This window comes from Jaculus jaculus, chromosome 5 (assembly GCF_020740685.1).
Source record: "Jaculus jaculus isolate mJacJac1 chromosome 5, mJacJac1.mat.Y.cur, whole genome shotgun sequence".
Taxonomy (NCBI): Eukaryota; Metazoa; Chordata; class Mammalia; order Rodentia; family Dipodidae; genus Jaculus; species Jaculus jaculus.
In genome coordinates this window covers 163588088-163611103 of record NC_059106.1, presented here as the reverse complement: position 1 = coordinate 163611103, position 23016 = coordinate 163588088, and the positions used below count along the sequence as shown (strand labels likewise).

The following is a 23016-nucleotide window of genomic DNA, read 5'->3' as shown; positions in this document are numbered from 1 at the left end:
GAAATCCCACACGCCCTGGGCTATGCAGTGGGAGCAGCAGAGGCCCAGCCTGCAGTGCATGGAGCAGGGCCTTGGCCACAGAAAGAATTGGGTTCCTGCTCTGCTACACGCCACGAGAGATTTCACACCTGCACACAGCAGAAAGCAGGTGTTTCAGCCCCAGAATTCTGTAGCTACCTGGGAAAGTTGAAGAACTGAGCACGATAGGCCTAAGAATCTTCTTCTCCTGCCTCTTCTTCTCCCGCCTCAGCTTCTCCCGCCTCGGCTTCTGCTTCCGCCTCCTCTGTTACCTCTTCCGTCTGGTTTTCACAAAAAAATGCATCATCACTGAGACACAGAAGGGCCAGTGACACAATGGGAAAAGGTGTAAAGTCTCAAAGTAGAGCAGAAGCCCTCCCAATGACACCACACACACACATGCCCACCACACACTGCAGACACACCATGCACACTGCATACCACCATGCACACTGCACACCAACACTCACTGCATACCACCACACTACATACCACCACACACAATGCATGCCACCACACACACTGGCACACTGCATACCCACTACACACACTGGCACACTGCACACTGCCACACACACTGCATACCCACCACACACACTGCATACCACCACACACACCATACCACCACACACTGCATGCCCACCACACACACTGCATGCCCACCACACACACTGGCACACTGCATGCCAACACATGCACTGCATACCACCACACACTGCATACCACCACATACACTGCATGCCACACACACTGCATGCCCACCACATGCACTGCACGCCCACTGTGCTCACGGCATGCCCACCATGCACTGCATACCACCACACACAATGCGTGCCACCACGCACACTGGCACACTGCATATCCACTACACACACTGGTACACTGCACACTGCCACACACACTGCATACCACCATGCACACACTGCATACCACACACTGCATGCCACCACACACTGCATGCCCACTGTACACACTGCGTGCCCACCATGCATTGTGTACCACCACACACACTGCATACCTCCATGCACACACTGCATACCACACACTGCATACCCACCACACACTGCATACCTCCATGCACACACTGCATACCACACACTGCATAACCACCACATACACTGCATACCCACCATGCACACTGGCACACTGCACACCACACACTGCATAACCACCACATACACTGCATACCCACCATGCACACTGGCACACTGCACACCTCCACACTGCATAACCACCACATACACTGCATACCACCATGCACACACTGCATGCCACCACACATACTGCATGCCCACTGCACACACTGCATGCCCACCGTGCATTGCGTACCACCACACACTGCATACCTCCATGCATACACTGCATACCACGCACTGCATACCACACACTGCATACCCACCATGCACACTGGCACACTGCACACCTCCACACACTGCATAACCACCACATACACTGCATACGCACACTGCACACCTCCACACACTGCATAACCACCACATACACTGCATACCCACCATGCACACTGGCACACTGCACATCTCCACACACTGCATAACCACCACATACACTGCATACCACCACATACACTGCATACCACCAACACACCATACCACCACACACACTGCATACCACCACACACACCATTCCACCACACACTGCATGCCCACCACATGCACTACATGCCCACCACACACTGCACACCCACCACGCCCACTGCACACCCACCACGCCCACTGGCACACTGCACACCACCACACTGCATACCCGCACACACTGCATACCCACATGCACACTGCATACCACACACACTGCATACCACCATGCACACACTGCATACCGCCACACACACACATACCCACCACACATGCCACATGTCCACCACACATGCTTCATGCCCACTACACACTCTCTCTATACCACATACTACACTGCATCCACACCACATATAGATACATATATACCACACACACTAACCACCACACTACATGCCATAAAGCAAAGGCTCAGCCTCAGCTGCATCGGCAGCTGCCTGTGGACACTCAGGCTGGGCTGAGCCCACAGGCTCCCTGTCACACACCAACAAAAGTAAGCAGATGCTGCCTGTTCCCCAGGAGTTCACATGTGGGGAGCTTGGTCCTCAGGATAGCAATACTGGTGGGTGAGTTCCTTAGGTCACTAAGGATGTGCCCCCAGAAGGAACTGTGGGGTCCTGGTTTCCCTGTGGCCTCATCTTCCTTGTGTGCATCCAGCCCTGCCAGCCCCGTGCAATGACACCAACAGCAGAGGCCCTCGCCAGGACTCGTCAGGCTGTCTGAACTTTCAGCCTCCAGAACTGTGAGCTAAATAAAACGTTTTTTTTTCTTTTTTAAAAAATATATTTTATTTATTTATTTGAGGGAGAGAAAGAGGCAGTGAGAGTGAGAGAGAGAATGGATGCACAAGGGCCTCTAGCCACTGCAAAGGAACTCGAGATGCATGCGTCCCCTTGAGCATCTGGCTGACATAGGTCCTGGAGAATCGAACTGGGATCCTGTGGCTTTTCAGGCAAACACCTTAATGGCTAAGCCATCCCTCCAGCCCGAAGTTTTTCTTTTCTTTCAGCTAGTCTGCTTCCATCACTTTGTTGCAGTAATGTGATCCAGATTTCTGGAAGCATCCCAGGTGATGCTACCACAGCCCAGCAGATGAGAAGCACCACTCTGACAGACCCTCCCTCCCAGGATCTACTAGAGGCAGGTTCATAACCCTTCCCAAACCATTCATGTTCTCACTAGAAAACCTGGAAGCAGCAGCTCACTATCCAGAGACTACTAAACCCGCATGGAGTCACAGGGACATCCAGCACACATGAGGCAAGCCCTTGCAAAGACTCCGAATCACACGACGTGTCTCCTCAGCAGCCCCTGAAGCCAGTACAGCCTTGCATGGCCCGGGCACTAGCCCCCTCCAGCTCCAGCCCTGACCATTAGGGCCCTTGCTTATCCAGGGACCAGACACAGTAACTGTCTGTCCTCTGGAATGGTTCAAACAAGCCAAAAACATCCTGCAGTGGGGACCAGGGGCGCCCCTCTCCTGACCCCACAAAGCCTGTGCCCAGAGCCCCATTTCCACTGCTCCCCAGAAGGCCCTGCACTGTGTGGCTGTCCCATCCCCTGGTGTGGTGGTTTAACTCGGGTGTCCCCCATAAACTCAGGTGTTCTGAATGCTAGGTTCCCAGCTGAAGGAGATTTGGGAGTTAACACCTCCAGGAGGCAGTGTATTGTTGGGGGCAGGCGTATGGGTGTTATAGCCGGTTTCCCCTTGCCAGTGTTTGGCACACTCTCCTGTTGCTATTGTTCATCTGATGTTGGCCAGGGGGTGATGTCCACCCTCTGCTCATGCCATCATTGTCCAATGCTATGATGGAGCTTCCCCTCGAGCCTGTAAGCCAAAATAAACCTCTTTTTTTCCCCCACAAGCTGCTATTGGTCGGGTGATTTCTACTAGCAATGTGAACCTGACGGCAACAACTGGGCATGAGTATCGATAATACCTTCCCAGGGTCAGGGTTGTAAGTCCATCCCCACGACCACAGGCCAGGAACCCCGCCCTCACCAGTGCGGACAGGAAGCAACCAGAAGCACTCCACTGCTCTCCACGCAGCGGCACGCACCACGTCCTGGTTGGTGCAGTGTGTATGGGAGAGGAACCTCCGACCAATACCCTGGCCCAGCCTGGCCTAACTGGTGAAAAGGGCTTCTCATGGAAAGATCTGAAAGGCCCACCCCCACATCCTGCTTCTCGGTCCTCCCCGCCCCCCAACACACACGGATTATCTTTCATGCATTTCCCTTCTTGGCCACATCACAGGCAGGGTTTCCAGTGGGAAGAACAAGGGGGACATGGGTAGAGCCACAGTGCTGTCACCTAAAAGTTGCTTTGCCCAGGGCTGGAGATGGCTCAGCGGTTAAGGTGCTTGCCTGCAAAGCCTAAGGACTCAGGTCTAATTCCCCAGTACCCATATGAAGCCAGAGGCACAGTACATGCATCGGTAGTTTGTTTGCAGTGTCTAGAGGCATGCCCATTCTCTATCTGCCTCTTTCCCTCTCTCTCTCTCTCTCTAATAAATAAAATTATTATTAAGGGGATGGAGAGATGGCTTAGTGGTTAAAGCACTTGCCTGCAAAGGCAAAGGACCTAGGTCAGGACCCACGTAAGCCAGGTGCACAAGATGGCACAGGTGTCTGGAGTTCATATGCAGAGGCTGAGACCCTGGCACACCCATTCTCTCTCCTTCTCTCTCTCTCTCCTTCTTTCTCCCTCTGTCTGCCTCTTTGTCTCTCTAAAGTAAATAAATAAAAATAGTTTTACATTTAAAAAAAAGACGCATCAGGCATGGTGGCACATGCCTTTAATCCCAGCACTTAGGCAGATGTAGGAGGATTGCCATGAGTTCAAGGCCACCCTGAAACTACATAGTGAATTCCAGGTCAGCCTGGGCTAGAGAAAGACCCTACCTCAAAAAATAATAATAATAATAAAAAGATGCTTTTACCAAGCCAATAAGATGCCATGTAAAGATGGAGACCTACCTCTTCCGTTGCTGTCTCTCCCTCTTCTTCCTTAGGGCCATAAAGAAAAATACAAACTGAGGTAAAATTTAAGTTGAATCCTTAAGTTAAGCAAACTATGGTAAAGTAGAAGCCTGACCTCTACCTATTTCACACATTACATTTCAATCTCTTGGATTATGACCTTAGAGATATTTTTCCATCGCTCACATTCCAGAGAAAATGTACATGTGTAGTTCTGTCTTTATAGCCAAAGCTTACCAAAAGACATGGACCTGTCTAATAAATTCAGATTGCACATGTAAGCAACCTAAAGTTTTCAACAAAAACATGTCTTTTCTGCCTTTATGTCCTTAAAAGTTTTCCTTTGCTTCACCTTTGATCCACTTAATAAAAGTCAAACAAAACCTTTCCCTCCACCACAGCAAGATGACAGAATTCGGAATCATTAGGTATTTAAACACAGTTTCTTAGTTAACACAAGAAATGTGCCAAGTTAAGAAAAGAAAGAAAAAAAAAAAGTACTTCCAGTGAGTTGTTGGCCAGGGAGGTCCCTGATGCCCCAAAACATTATAAGCCATTGCCAAGGCCCTTGGTTTCCCACCAGGAATAGATAGAAAGACCCTATTGCTGAAGACTCCACATACTTGGGCTGCAAGGCCACTGAAAAATCCTGCTGGAACTGAGCTGAAAACCTCCATGTAGACCAGCTGACAGAAAGCTGGAAGAAGCCATTCTGCATGCAGTTCAATGGGAGAGAGAAAAATTACCAGTGAAGATACCCAACAGTGGACACTGCAAGCTTTATATTTGGCCAGCCAGGCCAAATGAGCCAATGGGTGCAATAGTGGCACATCTGTCATGGTGGAAACCAACTGCCCTCTAATTGGACTGCCGGCCTGAGGGAAGGAATACATCTCTGATACTGAAAATCTACAAAAGGGGTAGTCATGAGCCCTAGGGGTATAATGTCTGCTGCTATCTGGCTAAATGTATATACTATGCTCACCAAACTGCCCAGTAAGCACTTCTCTTAATGTTCATACCCATATATCAATGCTACTCTCACTTTTAGTAAAGAACCTTCTCTTTTCAGATGGCAGTGAGTGACCTTGGGATGACTCAGAAGGCATCATGGTGCTGGAAAGAAGTGACATGAGTGCTCAGCACTGCAATATCTCTATCACAACTTCCAAGGCTCAGGGTCCATTGTGGAAGAGGTGACAGAAAGAATGTAAGAGCCAAAGGAAGGGTAGGACTCCTTACAACGTGCTCCTCCAGACACAAAGTGGCCTGGATATTGATGACCTCACAGTGCCTGACACTACCTACACAAGACCATCATTATAGGAGGAAAAGATCATGACATCAGAATAAAAGAGAGACTGATTGAGAGGCGGAGGGGATATGATGGAGAGTGGAGTTTCAAAGGGGAAAGTGGGGGGAGGGAGGGAATTACCATGGGATATTGCTTACAATCATGAAAGTTGTTAATAAAAAATAAATTAATTTTTAAAAAGGGGCTGGAGGGCTGGAGAGATGGCTTAGCAGTTAAGCGCTTGCCTGTGAAGCCAAAGGACCCAGGTTCAATTCCCCAAGATCCACAATAGCCAGATGCACAAGGGGGTACATGAGTCTGGAGTTCGTTTTCAATGGCTGGAGGCCCTGGCTTGCTCTCTCTCACTCTCTCTCTCTCTCTCCATCTTTCTATGTCAAATAAGTAAATAATAAGATATTTAAAGACGCTTGCTTAAAAAAAAACATAATAATGGAACCTAATTCCTTTTTTCTTTCTTTCTCTTTCCTTCCTTCTCTTTCTTCTTTTTTCAAGGTAGGGTCTCACTCTAGTCCAAGCTGACCTGGAATTCATTATGGAGTCTCAGGGTGGCCTCGAACTCATGGCGATCCTCCTACCTCTGCCTCCCGAGTGCTGGGATTAAAGGCATATGCCAACATGACCTGGGGGTGGGGGAGGAACCTAATTCTTTAAAAAAAAAAAAGTAGCAAAACAGCAGGGAAGCTGGCAGAGCTCACACTGCTGGGCACACCTTTGGGCTGGCAATCAGCTCCTCTCCCAGGGACACCTCCTCCAGCCAGGCGGCTGGGAGCCAAGTGACAAGCTTGAATAAAACGCCTGAGTCTATGGGTGATTCACACTCAGACTACCACACTACCCCTTGAGCATCTTTCCTCCCAATTCTCACTTCAGCCCCATGGAATCCCATGCTATTCTCTCACACCACCACCCTTCCAGGAGATGCTCAAAAAGAGTTTTGCAAGGAAGACTCAGATTGAGTTAGGGGCTCTGTTACCTGCTCCCACAATAGTCAATTTTTTTTTAATCTATCTGACTGGTCTGCATGCTCCTTGGGGACAGAATCTGTGTCTTACTTATTTGGGGCTCTGCAGGGTCTTAGCGCTGTTGGGAACCACAGTATAAATGTTTAGACAAAATTACAGAACTGTGTATATGAATGCATATGTCTGGAGTTTGTTCGCAGTGGCAAGAGGCCCTAGCATGGCCATATGGAGTCAGTCTTTCTTTCTCTTTCTTTCTGATTCTGTCTCACAAATAAGTAAAAAGAAAAAAAAATTAGAAAAATATAAGGCTATACATGTCACAATAAATCTGAAAAAAAAAAATCTCTTGTCAACATAAGTATTTGCTAGTCATGAAAGTGAGTCACATATGGGACGTAGAAGACATTGACGCTTCCACCTAGTTTTTTTTTTTTTTTAAAGGCATATGTAACAAAGCATTTTTTTTTAATTTTTATTTATTTATTTATTTGAGAGTGACAGACACAGAGAGAAAGACAGATAGAGGGAGAGAGAGAGAATGGGCGCGCCAGGGCTTCCAGCCTCTGCAAACGAACTCCAGACGCATGCGCCCCTATGTGCATCTGGCTAATGTGGGACCTGGGGAACCAAGCCTCGAACCGGGGTCTTTAGGCTTCACAGGCAAGTGCTTAACCGCTAAGCCATCTCTCCAGCCCTTCCACCTAGTCTTGATAGTGTGTGATTCTGTGAGCTAAGCTTGGAAGTTTTACTTTTAAAATCAAGATATCGCCAGGCATAGTGGTGCACACCTTTAATCCCAGCACTCGGGAGGCAGAGGTAGGAGGACTGCCGTGAATTTGAGGCCACCCTGAGACTCCATAGTGAATTCCAGGTCAGCCTGAGCCAGAGTGAGACCCTACCTCAAAAAAAGAACAAAAGGTGTTAGGTCCCTCTGTAACTGCTACATTAACCTGTAGAGTTTGTGACTTAAAGTTATTTCTGTAAGTCCTCCTGCTCTTCTCCAGGCTAATAGTAATGATGACTCCATTTTTTAAACATTTTTAATATAATTAAATATTAAATTATATTTAAATACAAGTTTTCAAGGTAGGGTCTCACTGTAGCAAGCAGCTCAACCACTAACCCATTTCTCCAGCCCGTTCTTAAAAGTACACAGTTCAGGGCTGGAGAGATGGCTTAGCGTTTAAGCGCTTGCCTGTGAAGCCTACGCACCCCGGTTTGAGGCTCGGTTCCCCAGGTCCCACGTTAGCCAGATGCACAAGGGGGCGCACGGATCTGGAGTTCGTTTGCAGAGGCTGGAAGCCCTGGCGTGCCCATTCTCTCTCTCTCCCTCTATCTGTCTTTCTCTCTGTGTCTGTCCCTCTCAAATAAATAAATAAATAAATAATTTTTTAAAAAATTATATTAAAAAAAGTACACAGTTCATAAGAATACTTGGATTTAAGGAACTCCAGAATATGCACCACTTTGTGCATCTGGCTTTATGTGGGTTCTAAGGAATCAAAACTGTTCTGGCAGACTTTGCAAGGAAGCACCTTTAATCACAGAGCCCCTATTTTTGTTTAATTTTCATGTTTTTTTATTTATTGAGATTTTATGCATGTATATAGTATATTTTGATCCTATTCACTTCCCAATACCTTCTTTCATCCCCCTACCACCTCATGCTGAACCCCTTCTTCCCAACTCATTCCCACATCTACTTTAATATCTTATTTGGAGGTTTGTTTTGGTTTTTGTTTTTTGTGGTTGACCCACTCACTGAGTTCAATTTGGATTACATGCATGCGTACGGGTGGGAGGTATTTACTAAGCATGGACGGCTCACTATTTACCATGAAGAAAGGTCTCCCCTCTCCCCAAGCCAAAAGAAAAAAAAAATACTTTTTGTTTGTTTGTTTTGTTTTTCAAGGTAAGGTCTCATTCTAGGCCAGGCTGACCTGGAATTCACTATGTAGTCTCAGGGTGGCCTTGAACTCACGGCAATCCTCTTACCTCCATATGATAGTTTAGGTGTTGTCAACTTGATCTGTTTAGTAGTCCACGGAAATCCCTTTCGGGTGGGTCTCTGAGGTTGCTTCCAGGAAGGATTAACTGAAGGAGGAAGTCCTTCCCCCAGAGTGAATCCTTCCCACCGAGGGCAGCCCCTCTCAGAGGGGGACTTTATATAAGGAAGCTCTGGGTGAAAAGAACCCCTTCCTCCCTTCTTTTCTTCCTTCTTTCCTTCCTTCCTTCCTTTCTTCCTTCTTTCCTTCCTCCTTCTCTTCCTTCCTCCCTCCCTTCCTTCCTTCCACTTGGCTGCCGGAGCTGCTTGCCACCTTCCAGTGTGGATTGAAGTCCAGTGCAGACTGAAGACCAGCATCAACTGAAGACCCACATGGATCGAAACCAGCAGCTCCTCAGGAAGCTTCCAGGCCTTCAGTGCCGGATTGGGACTAAGGAGGCTTCTGGCCACACGTACTGAGCAGCTACGGGGTTCCTTGATTCTCGGGCCTGCAACTGCTATTGGACTACCGTAAATTGATCCAATAAGGTCCCTTTTTAAAATAATTCATTCTAGCAGTTCTGTTCCTCTAGAGAACCCTGACTAATACATTCTATCTCCTGAGCACTGGGATTAAAGGTGTGTGCCACCATGCCTGGCCTCAAAAAGACTTTTTTTTAAAGAAACTAATCCCCTGGCCAGGCAGCATAGGGCCCAGTGATCCCCTACGGCTCCTCTGAACAGGACACCACGGGGAAGCCTGGGAAGTCTCAGACCTTCCACCGCAGCTATTTTGGGGACCTTGGCCAGGCCTCAGGCCACTGGCATGGCACGGGGCCAGAACCAAGGGCAGGTGTCGGGGGTGGTGAGTGTTGGCGGTGGCAGGTGAGGAGCAAGCCGAGGCCACCAGCATGGCCTGAGAGGCTGGCAGGAGAGAGCCAGAGGGGCCCTGTGCCTCGGACACACAGGCTCTTTGGAACAAGCTCCCATGTCTGCCTTTGGAAAAGGGACTTTCCTCGGTTTTGGAAGAAGTAGATGGGGCAAGACTGTCATCATCTCGCCAAGGGCTGGAGGAGTCTCGGTAGGACACAATGTGACTTTATCTTTTTAGTTAAAATTATTTCTTTTTAATTTACTCTGTTTGTTTTGAGAGAGAGAGAGGCAAATGGGCATGCCAGGGCCTTTAGCCTCTGCCTATGAACTCCAGGCGCATGAGCCACCTATTGCAACTGGCTTACGTGGGCACTGGGGAATTGAACCAGGGTCCTTCAGTTTTGCAGTCAAGCGCCTTAACCGCTAAGCAACCTGTCCAGCCCAACACTATTTTACCTTGATAAGAAGCCAAACACAGGGCTGGAAAGATGGCTTAGTGGTTAAGCGCTTGCCTGTGAAGCCTAAGGACCCTGGTTCGAGGCTCGGTTCCCCAGGTCCCACGTTAGCCAGATGCACAAGGGGGCGCACGCATCTGGAGTTCGTTTGCGGAGGCTGGAGGCCCTGGCGCGCCCATTCTCTCTCTCTCCCTCTATCTGTCTTTCTCTCTGTGTCTGTCACTCTCAAATAAATAAATAAATAATTTTAAAAAAAAAAAAAAAAGAAGAAGCCAAACACAAACCCGAACAAGGCGCCATGTTTCCCACCACTCTGTAACGCTCTCATGGCATGCCCACTGCAAGTCTCCCACAGGGAAACTCCATCCACGAACAGCACCCACGCGTCCCCGGCCTGGCCTTCCAGCCACATGCTCGCAGTTCCTTAAGTGGTCCGCCCGCCCCCACTGTCCTGCTTGGTGCTTCCAGAACCCCACACACCTTGGCGCCCCTCCACAGAAAGAAACTTCTTTAGGATTGGGCTCTCTCTGCCTGGGACTCGCTGGTTCTGCTGGTCTCCTGCATGGACTTGAACTCCACCCTTGGCTCTGTTTCCCTAGACATATGGCTGCAGGAGTGAGCCGCACTCAGGACTGAAGTCAGACCTTTGAACAAGAATGTGAACCTATGGGCTGGGAGAGGAATGGCTTAGCAGCTAACGCATTTGCCTGCAAAGCCAAAAGGACCCAGGTTCGATTCCCCAGGACCTATGTTAGCCAGATGCACAAGGAGGCGCATGCAACTGGAGTTCGTTTGCAGTGGCTGGAGGCCCTGGCGCACCCATGCTCTCTCTCTCTCTTTCTCTCTCCCTCTTTCTCTGTCAAATAAATAAATAAAAATATTTTTTTAAAAAATGTGAGCCGGGCATGGTGGCGAATGCCTTTAATCCCAGCACTCGGGAGGCACAGGTAGGAGGATCGCTGAGTTCAAGGCCACCCTGAGACTACATAGTGAATTCCAGGTTAGACTGGACCAGAGTGAGACCCTACCTAGAAAAACCAAAAAATAAAAAGAATGTGAACCTAACCTACCGCCAGCAACATGGCAGCATTGACTGAAACCTGCACTCACTGGCTCCCACCAGCGAGCTCAGGGTCCTTCCTCTGGCTCCCCCATCGCTCTCTAGCCCTGGACCACAGTGGATAACCCAGGGAGAAAATGCCTGCCTCCTCGGGCTAGGCTCTCAGCCGCTACCTCCTTCCTCGTGCTTCGGGCCCAGAACACTTTATGGAAGCCCAGTACATGAAAACCAGATCGGAATCCAACAAAACTCCCGCGGAAGTAAAGAAAGCAAGCACTCACATTCTTCTCTTGTGTTTCGGGGGGATTGCCAGAGTCCTCATCACCTCCTTTTTGTGCCTCATTTTCTCCACCTTCTTCGGCCTTCTCCGCTCCCTGGTCATAAAAAGAAGCCCAGGGCATCACTGACCCTCGGTAAGCTTTTAAGGAAAAAGCAAGTGACACCTGCCACGGCTGTCTCGTGTAAATCCCGGCATGTAAGTGAAGCCTCCTAGTCACAAGGCCATGTGGCTGTGCGAGCACAGGCTCCCCAGACCCCAAACCCACCCACTGACTGCATGCTGCAGCGACAAGCTGCCCACTTAGGCTTGCAAAGGTGACAGACGCAAGGAGGTGACGAGATAAATAAAGCAGGTAGGAAGACAGACTGGATGGATGGATGGATGATGGATAAATATATGATAGGTAGATAGAAAGACAGATAACAGATTAGATGATAGATAGACAGACAGACAGATAGATGATAGATAATAGGTAAGCAGACACCTACACAGGTAGACAGATAAACAGAGAGAATGGTTACACCCACACATCCTGAAGATCCTGGCATGCAGAAGCCTGGTTCTTGACACCAGCCCTTACCTCCGTGGCGCTGGTGCCCTCCAGCTCCCCCGCTACGTCTCCATTAGGAAGGGAAGTCTCTTCCTCGGGTGACTTCGTCACCTGTCATATAAATCAAGAATAGTTGAGAATTCACAAAGACATCTTACAATTCAATAACTTTTAACCAATCAATCGTATTATACTTGGGCTCAGCCCAGATTTTACTCAGAGCAACACTGGGGTCCACATAGGCAGAACGGTTATTATCACCCACACTGTAGTGACAAGGACAGAAAAACAAAACCTTGTGGACAAACTCGGGTCTCCACACCCCACCTGATACTCTTTTACCTTACAAATGGTTCCCAGCCTTCTGCAACACCAGGTTCTCTTTACAATGAACAAACGGTACACAGGCTCATGCCAACAAACGAAGCCTTACACATCCCCTCCACAGCCCCTCACATACGGCCACGTTTAATAGTCCAGAGATTCCCAACTCCATCCTGGGATGAGAAAGGGCATTACTCTCCTCTTTCTTCTGTGCATTTTGAAATAAAAGTGAGAACCTACTATGCGTCATTTCAGTCTAAAATACCATGAAGTCTCAGGGTGGCTTCAAACTCAGTGATCCTCCCAAGTGCTGGGATGAAAGGCATGCACCACCATGCCCGGCCCCATGGACATTTCTCCATTCTCTTTAACGTCACTTAATATTAAGTATATGGCCGGGCGTGGTGGCACACACCTTTAATCTCAGCACTTGGGAGGCAGAGGTAAGAGGATCGCCATGAGTTTGATGCCTGAGACTACATAGTGAATTCAAGGTCAGCCTAAGCTAGAGTGAGACCCTACCTCAAAAAATATATATATGTATATATATACATATATAAAGTATATAATAATTCACTCAAACATTTTCCAGTTGCTGGAAGTGTATGACTCCACAATAATACAGTGAATAAACAATGAGGGTGATTTTAGGTTCCTTCTCCAAACACTTAGAGCAATTCAGATCCCACAGTAATTTGAGAATGGGCCCTTTTCTTTATCCTTGTTGCCAGGGAAGACAACTATCTTTTGAATGTGCACTGACATGTCCAGGGAAATGGAATTTCACTTGTTATTTCCTTTCCATTTCCCCACTTCCAGAAAGGACAGCATGGTTTTCATGAGTTTTTGTTTGTTTATTCATTTGGTTTTTTTTGTTGCTGTTGTTTTTAACCACATGCATGTGCTGTTCAGGTAATCATTTCCATGTTTGATCATTTCTGACTTACTTTTCTTATATATTTTTTTTCTTATATTTTGTTTTTTGTGTTTGAGATGAGTCTCACTATTGTAGCCCAGCTGACCTGGGACTCACAATCCTCCCATAGGGATAACAGTAATCTCTCACTCTAGCCCAAGCTAACCTGAAATTCACTATGGAGTCTCAGGGTGGGCTTGAACTCACAGCAATTCTTACCTCTGCCTCCCGAGTGCTGGGATTAAAGGCGTGCGCCACCACACCCAGCCTGTTATATAATTTTTGACCTTTCAATATGGACAAAATTTTGTACATTCTTTCTCGAATCTACAGTTCTAGGTCTTCATATTGTTTATTACTATCTAGACTTTTAATCCGGCTAGGCTTTAACTATTCACATGGTTTGCAGTACAGAGCTGACCAAGCTGCAGCTCATGGTAGACTAATTTACCAGCATACGTGAAGATCAAAATACAGACTATTTAAAAAGTGTTCATTAAAGCCGGGCATGGTGGCGCACACCTTTAATCCCAGCACTCGGGAGGCAGAGGGAGGAGGATCACCGTGAGTTCCAGGCCACCCTGAGACTCCATAGTGAATTCCAGGTCAGCCTGAACCAGAGTGAGACCCTACCTCGAAAAACCAAAAAAAAAAAAAAAAAGTGTTAATTACACAAGACCAAATGAACTGGGGAGAAGAGATGCTAGTTTTTGCTTGGAATATTGCTGGCATTATTTTTTATAATATACTTAATTTATTTATTTATTTGAGAGAGAGAAAGAGGCAAAGAGAAAGAATGGACACACCAGGGCATCCAGCCACTGCAAACAAATTCCAGATGTGTGTGCCTCCTTGTGCAACTGGCTAACATGGGTCCTGGGGAATTGAACCAGAGTCCTTTGGTTTTGCAGGCAAACGCCTTAACCACCAAGGCATCTCTCCAGCCCCTGCTGGCATTCTGGAGATTTAGAAAAGTCCTAGATTGTTCCTCCAGCTTTTTATAGATCATAACAATGTCATCAATTATGATTTTGCAAATTGAAATGAACTTATACATAATATTCTCCTGCTTGCAGGGCATGGTGACACACGCCTTTAATCCCAGTACTCAGGAGGCAGAGCTAGGAGGATTGCCGTGAGTTTGACACCATCCTGAGACTGCCAAATGAATTCCAGGTCAGCCCCTGCTAGAGCAAGACCCTACCTCAAAAAAAAACAAAAATAATAATAATAATAATAATCCTCTGCTTGACCTCTTCAGAACTCAAAAATTCTCACTGAATCTGCTTATTGAGTTGGATTATATTTTTTTTACCTTTTATGGCCACATAGTTATTTGCATAGCTCTCATAAAAATCTACCTTCTTGCCAGGGAATAATTGAAAACATTGTTTGTGCATCCAAGGCCTTGCCTGGGATGTCATCTTAGGAGTGATATTCATTGCCTGAGCTGTGACAAGATGCTCTGAAGCACTCAGATGATCTTTATGGTACAAATGCTTCCTTACCAAGCCCTCTGGGAAAACCAGCCTGTCCAAGACATGGAAACATCTACAGCAACAGTACTACATATGATCCTTAATTCCATTTTATAAGCACACATTTTTCTGCATAATTGTCGAGTGTCTATCTTTAGCTTAGGCAAGATTAGATTTCCTTGCCGACATGCCTCCACAATGTTGTTTACGACAACATGATACTGCAACACGTCGTATCATTTCCATCCATCAAGTGTCTGTCTTTCCAAGGATACTTGAAGTACTTTCCCTGTGTGCATGCATAAACACCTGCCAGCCCCAGCAACGCTGACAGTATTGCTAGGAGGTCCTACCTCCGCACGTCACTTGGTGGGTTATATCCATACAAATTCCTTAAGCCCCTGCCACTCCAAGTCCCTCCTCTGGGAGGAGTAGACACTGGGCGACATGGCCTCTAAGATCTCTCTAGACCAGGTTTTATCATCCCATATCTACCCCTCTCCATCACATAAGAAGAATCTCATGACATATGACATCTGACATCACTACACACAAATCAGGGCACGGTCGAAGGACTGAGGTCATAGAAGAGCAGTGGACATCACTGTGTTAACTGAACTAAACCAGACACCGTGAGACATACTTCATGATCTCACTCATATGGGAAATTTTAAAAAACTCAATCTCATGGAAACCAAGAAAATGATGGCTTGCTGAGGCTCAGGGAGGTAGCAGGGAGTGAGGGATGGACACAGGTCGCTCAGTGGGGATAAGGTGCAGTCAGAGACTAGGTTCCAGGGTGCTATAGATGATGGTGAGATGCATGGGACACAGCAGAGGCTGAGAGAGACGCACAGATGGGTGTGGGTCAAGCTCAGAACATATGGCTGTTTTCCTTCACAGGTGAGATGCCTAAACAAATGTGCCCCCACTTAAATCCAATTTGAAGAGTGTTTAATCTTTCCAGAGTGCTTCACTGGCTTTGTATCTGTGATGGTTAATGTGACCTTCCAAGTATGAGTTAGAGTAAGATATTGGCATGAGTCACTTCCATATATGGCAAATAGGTGTTTTCTTTTTTTTTTTTAACTTGTGGTGACCTGAAGGGTAGATAATTTCTACACATGCACTACCCTTAAACACAAGAGCATGAAAAGGACGTTGGTATCATATCTGGTCTGAAACTCTGAAACAATGGCTTCAACTTCTAAGTCAACAACTTATGAGCCTTGTGACCTAGAGCACTCAATTCAAGCTTTTCAGCCTAGTGGTCCACTCATCTGTATGTTTTTTGTTTTTTTTTTTCCCCTTGGCATTTATTAAATGCTGTCACATGCATTACAGAGGGCTCGTGGCTAGAGTGCTACCTGGAGTCTCGCAGAGTCTATTAAGGTTCAGAGGCATCTAGGGATGCTGTTGTTGCTACTGCTGGAGATGATTAGTAAGTTATAGGACATTCTATCATATATGGTAACAATTTTGCATTAAAAATACAAACCTATATAAGGTCTTCCTGGCAGAGATAGATGGGTAGAAAGATGGGTGTAGAGTTGAAAACATAGTAAAAGAGGAATGGAGAAGAGAACATGTGGCCTTTGAAGGACTCAGGAACCAGATGGACGCCACGACAGGCTTCAGAGTCCTAGGTAGGCCTAAGTTTCTGTTTCCCGGCAAGATCTAAGTTTTTTTATCTTCTGGTAAGGGTGAGTTTAACAGTTAGTGGAAACTGACTACGCCATATGTTCCTGTAGTCATAGATAAGTTCAATTCCCCTAGACCCAGCCCGCCAACTTTGCCCACCAAAATCCTAAGCCAACCAGAAGAGTACAAGTGCAGTTACTGTTTAAATCAACCAATCATGTACCCATCCCCTTCTCCTATGTTCATATACCTATAAAAACCCTGCCCTCCCACTACTCGGGGCTCTTGCACGGATCCACTGCACTGGTGAAGTCAAGGGACCGAGCTTAAGCCCGAAATAAAGCTCCTTGCCCATGCACACGTGTCTGGTTCTCCTTGGTGGTCACTGGGGGCATGGAGAACTGGGCATGACAGCCCTACTACCTCCCTGTGATGCCCCAGTTCTTTACACCAAGTACGACACCAGCTTTGATTTGGACAGTCACACACTTGACATTGTCCCACGAGTCTCCAGCACAGAACTCACTAAACAGGAGTACGGTCAGGAATTAACAAAAGAATCTTTATAAACCAGAGCCGCTGGTAATCTGAGATTGGTGGGTCTGGAATAGAACTCAGGTAACTGAACTTTTCTTCTTCTCCTTCTCCTCCTCCTCCTCCTTTTTTGTTGTTGTTTGTTTGTTTGTTTGTTTGTTTTTCTAGGTAGGGTCTCACTGTAGCCCAGGCTATGTAGTCCCAGGATGGAGCTCATGGCGAACCTCCTAAGCTGAGCTTTTAGCTAAACCTGTAAGGCAGAGAATGAAAGACAGAGACTGAGAGACAAGGACTGAGTGACATCGGCCAACACAATGACTCTGAAGAGAAAACTCAGCAAAAGATAAGCAAACTGTCACAAAAGCACTGTTCACAAAAGCAATGTGGAAACGACCCAAACGCCCATGCAATGACGCATGGCTGAGTAAAACGTGGCATTCGTACACAGAGCAAAGTCCCGATGTGCCACAACACGGAGACCCTCGACAGCACTGTGCCTAGTGAATGGCGCCAGTCGCAGAGGAGCATTTACGAAGTGTCCCGTAGAGGTGATCTGTAGAGAAGGCAAATATGTTAGGAGGTTCCACAGGTCTGGGAGTGGCTGGATTAGTGAGTGAGAGGTTGTACTGGCTTCCCTTGGGGTGGTGAAGACATTCTGGAAACAGGTAGTAGTGATGGTTACACAACACAGGGACATAGTGAACAGCTATGGAATTACACACTTGAAACAGATGAGCAGTGGGGTAGGTAAAATACATTCCAATGAAGATGTTTTTTTTTAAAAATAAACAAGCCCGGAGTGTTGGTGCACACCTTTAATTCCAGCACTCGGGAGGCAGAGCTCGAGGCCACCCTGAGACTACATAGTGATTTCCAGGATAGCCAAGGGCTAGAGCAAGACCCTACCTTGAAAAAAAAAAAAGCAAACAAAAATTTGGTATGCACTTAGACATGATGGTTTTCATAGCAAATTTCCTTCATAGCACAATAAAATCATAAACAATTTTTTAAAGCAGATTACTGATCTTAAGATTAAGGACACTAGACATGCTCACCACTGAAAAGCAGAGGAAGGCTGGTACATCAGGGGCACAGCAGAATAAATGGTGTAATCCTCTCAGAGCACAATTTGGAGGCATGTTTCAAATTCATGTGTGCTTCTGTTGATCTCACTCAAATATACCAGGAATTTCTCCTCAGCAAATATCCAGGGAAGCGACTCAGTGGGTAAAAGATCTGCCATGCAGAGTGAGTTCCTGAATTCCTGAATTCTGATTCCCAGAACCCACATAAAAAGCTACATGCTGTGGCAGGCATCTAAAATCCCAGCATGCCTAGGGGAGAAGGGAGGTGGAGTCGAGAGAACTTTCCAGAAGTCCACAGGCCAGCTAGCCTGCAGTGCTAAACAACAAGAGACCCTGCCCCACCTGAGGCAGAAAGCAAGGAAGTTGTCCTCTGACCTCCAGGTGTGCACCATGGAACACAGGTGTTCCCCCCCCCCCCCTCTCTCTCTGTCTCTCTCGCTCTCTCGCTCTCTCTCCCTGTCTCTCACACACACACCAAAAAATAATAATAACACTACTTCCTGATGACGGTCACTACAGTGAGCACTACAGAGCTTTGTATTTTTTTTAATGGTGAATAGGACTGGAGCACTGGCTCAACCATTAAAGGCACTTGCTTGCAAAGCCTGAGGGCCCAGGTTCAACTCCCTAGAAACCATGTAAAGCCAGTTGCACAAAGTGGCACATATGTCTAGAGTTTGTTTGCAGTGGCAAGAGGTCTCTCTCTGCTTGCAAAAAGAAAAAAAAAGAAAGACAGAAAGAAAACTGTAGCATATTAACTTAACAGAACAGTACATAAACCAAATGACCATCATGAGATTATAATCAGATTTATGCTATATTAGAAGCAAAAAATAACAATAGAGAAGTGAGTATCAGTTCTGGTGTATCGATGTAGCAAGGGCATTTGCCAAAAAAAAAAAGATTGTCAGAGACACCTGAAACCCCATAATGCGACAACAGCAGCAATCATAATGAAGAACATTTCAAAGTGCAAGAAGATTCCTGGGATTTGCTGCAAAGAGGGAAAGGGTACATTCTCGCGCCCCCCTCACCTGCAGTACACTGGCATTGCATGTGTGCATGCCAGTGCCCAGCTTTATCTACCAAGCCATCTCCCCAGCCCACCGTTTCCTTTTGTAACAACAAAATAAGATTGCTGCACTCCTCTTCCTAAAACACATACAAACCCCGACCGTTCAGAAGGCAGGACCTTGATTCCATGCCACCCGCGGGCGGCGCACCGGCACCCCCACTTCCCGCCCTCCTTCCCCTCACTTCAGCCACATGGAACCCAAGAAAGTCACGCTCCCGCTTCTGTTTGCTCTCGCGCTCCTCACCTCTCCTTCTCAGCCTTTGCATACAAGCGGCCTGAGTTTCCCCACTAAGAAACGGGCCTGTACACAAAACCCAGTGTGATGCCCAAACTAATGTGATTCATTAAGTAAATCTTAAACCCAATAAAAATGCGAAATTGAAGCTGGGCATGGTGGCGCACACCTTTAATCCCAGTACTCAGAAAGCAGAAGTAGGAGGATCACGAAGAGTTCGAAGCCACCCTGAGACTACATAGTGAATTTCAGGTCAGCCTGGACCAGAGTGAGACCCTACCTCAAAAAACTAAATAAAACAAAATACTAAGTTGAGGACTGGAGAGATGGCTTAGTGGTTAAGGCATTTGCCTGCAAAGCCAAAGGACCCAGGTTCGACCCCCCCAGGATCCACATAAACCAGATGCACAAGGGGTCGCATGTATCTGGAGTTCATTTGCAGTGACTGGCGGCCATGGTGTGCCCATTCTCTCTCTCTCTCTTCCCCCCCCTCCTCTCTCTGCCTAGTACTGTATCTCTTTCTCAAATAAATAAATAAAAATAAAATATTTTTTAAAATACTAACTTACAGCACTTTTTTCAACAGCTAATAAAGGGGTGAGATCTATTGCCTATGAGTTGAACAAAGCCAAAAGGATATTTCATTAAGAGGGAAGCTTCCCCCCCAACACACACATACACACTGTAGAACCTTTAATCAACTACAAGACCTATATATCGCCACTTGAACAAAATATTAGTAGTGCAAGGTGTGTGGCAACTTATGCAACAAGACACTCAGTGGCAGTGCAAAGAATGCAGGCACATGAATTGCAGCACAAACCTTTATCTGTAGGAAATAGATTTTTGCATTACTTCTCCTATAGTGAGAATTAATTTGGATTCAATCATTAAAACAATCTCTTAAAGTGAATCCGGGTATAAACAAATTAATTTGTTAAAAAATTAATGAGTTACACAAGTGTGTGCTTGTGTCTATGAGAGAACATTTTAACTGCAGCAAGGAACGTAGTGATCATTGCCCAGGACAAAGGCGACGTCCACACTGAACAGAGGGCATGGCTTCAGCGTTACCAGCACACACGTTTAACTGGACCTAATCAAAGATGAGGCAATGCTGAGAAACGCACATTGTGCTTGATTCTTGATCTCACTTTTCCCTCTTTTTTTTTTCCCGAGGTTAGGGTCTTGCTCTGGCCCAGGCTGACCTGGAACTCACTATGTAGTCTCAGGCTGGCCTCGAACTCACAGCAATCCTCCCACCTCTGCCTCCCGAGTGCTGGCATTAAAGGCATGCACCATCATGCCCAGCTTCACTTTTCCCTCTTATTAAACCAAAAAAAGCAAAGCTCAATTCATGTTAAGTGGAAATATTAAACTAATAGCAAATATCATTTATGGAGTTAATTTATATCAGCTATAGGAGAAGTCAGTTCATGACAAAAAAATTAATCCATAAATATATGCTACATGTTCATGTTTTATGCACTTCATGAACATATTTGGGATAATTTAAATGGAATGATATTTCTATTTTTTTCTCTTCTTTCTCTTTTTTTTTTTTTTTTTTTTTTTAATTCATGAGGATCAAACTCTGGGTTTCATTCTAAGCCAATGTTCTACCACTAGGCTACATTCCCAGCCCTTACATTTCTTAACTATCATCAAATTTACAAACAAAAAATGAAGACATAGTTAGTCGAGTGTGGTGGCACATGCCTTTAATCCCAGCACTCCGGGAGGCAGAGGTAGGAGAATCACCATGAGTTCGAGGCCACCCTGAGACTACATAGTAAACTCCAGGTCAGCCTGAGCTAGAGTGAAACCCTACCTCGAAAAACAACAAAAAAAAAAATGGGGTTGGTGAGATGGCTCATCAGTTAAAGGTGCTTGCTTGCAAAGCCTGCTGGCCTGGGTTCAATTCCCCAGTATCCATGTAAAGCCAGATGCACAAAGTGGCACATGCATCTGGAGTTCATTTACACACCTGGCATTCCCATTCTCCTATCTCTCTCTCTCTCTCTCTCTCTCTCTCTCTCTCTCGCTCGCTCACTCACTCACTCACAAATAAATACTGTGCTTTTTAAAAGAATATATTAAAATCATGCCAACTAGGCCCACACCTTTAATTCCAGCACTCAAGAGGCTCAGGCAAGAGGATCACTGTGAGTTCAAGGCCAGCCTAGACTACAGAGTAAGTTCCAGGTCAACCTGTAGTACAGTGAGAGACTCTGTTTCAAAATAAAAAAAAAAATAAATTAAATTTAAAAAGCATGTCAATGCTTGCTTCAGTGCCTGGCATGGTGGCTCATGCCTTTAATGCCAGCATTTGGAAAGCTAAGATGATAACTGTGAGTTCAAGGCCAGTCTGGACTACAGAGTAAGTTCTAGATCAGCCTGGACTAGAGTGGCACCATACTTCAAAAAATGAAAGAAAGAGAGAGGGAGGAAGAGAGGAAAGAGAAAGAAAGGCTGAACTGAACCAGAGATGAGCATAGCCCCATAGAAGGAAGACATGCAAACTCATGAGGCATTCCATAAATTTCTCTTAAAATCATGTTAACCTAAACAACATTTATCAGCACTGTTGTTTACTGGTTTCTGTCCTCCTCTTTTACAACTTGCACTGAACCATAACAGGATATCCAAATTTACCTTTGAGCCTGGAGGGGGAGCCAAACCAAGGAACGAATAAATAATATTCTCTTCTTTCGCAGAGAAGAAAGAGTCAAAATCCTTGAAGCAAAAAAGACAAAGAAAGAGAATGTTTAAACCCATTACCCACCTGCGAGCCAGTCCATACTGTACCCAGTCCTTTCACCAATCATTAACAGGAAGCACAAGGGCTTCTTCCACTTGTTCAGTCAAACATGACTGCCCAAATTAAGAAGTTTAGTCGGGGGCTAGAGAGATGGCTTAGAGGTGAAGGCGTTTGCCTGCAAAGCCAAAGGATCCCGGTTCAACTCTCCAGGACCCACGTAAGTCAGATGTACAAGGGGGGGCATGTAACTGAACTTCATCTGCAGTGGCTGGAGGCCCTGGCCCACCTATTGTCTCCCCCCGACTCTCTCTCAAATAAATAAATAAAAATTTAAAAACTATAGAATGATCTGAGACAAGATATGGCAGCAAATAGCAATCTGACGCAGCTGCCCCCCGCCCCCGACACACACACACACACTCAGCCCTTCACAGGGTGGGTCCAACCCCAAACCAACAGCAGTAAGGACATCAATAGCTTTGTTTTTGTTTGTTGTTTTAACTTTTTTATGTTATTTATTTGAGAGAGAGAGCCAAACAGAGAGAGAATGGGCACACCAGGGCCTTCTGCCCGCTGCAGACGAATTCCAGAAACACGCATCACCTTGTGCATCTGCCTGGTGTGGGTCCTCGGAAACCGAACCTAGGGCCTTTGACTTTGCAGACAAGAGCTTTAAGCACTAAAACATCTCTCCAGCCCCGTTTTGTTTGATGAGGTAGGATCTTGCTCTAGCCCAGGCTAACTCAGAATTCACTAGGTAGTTAGTCCCAGGCTGGCCTTGAACTCCCCGTGATCCTCCTACTGTTTTTTATCACTAAAACAGAAAAGAGGCAGGTGGGTGTGTTAGCACACGCCTTTAAGCCCAGCACTCTGGAGGCAGAGGTAGGAGGATCACT

General features: G+C 46.3%; 1 protein-coding gene across 3 annotated transcripts in view; it reads right to left on the bottom strand.

Moving 5' to 3' along the window:
* Positions 1-23016, bottom strand: part of LOC101611180 (SH3 domain-binding glutamic acid-rich protein) — a 42946-nt gene that overhangs the window by 3328 nt on the left and 16602 nt on the right. For 2 of the 3 annotated variants that reach the window (XM_045149888.1, XM_045149889.1), the window contains exons 3-7: positions 22015-22095; positions 12102-12182; positions 11523-11615; positions 4590-4619; positions 178-299 (exon numbers count right to left, since the gene is read on the bottom strand). In XM_045149888.1, coding sequence (XP_045005823.1) covers positions 210-299; positions 4590-4619; positions 11523-11615; positions 12102-12182; positions 22015-22095 — 375 coding nt within the window. In that variant the 3' untranslated portion in view covers positions 178-209. The remainder of the gene's footprint in view (positions 1-177; positions 300-4589; positions 4620-11522; positions 11616-12101; positions 12183-22014; positions 22096-23016) is intronic. The other variant, XM_045149891.1, reaches the window with a different exon arrangement.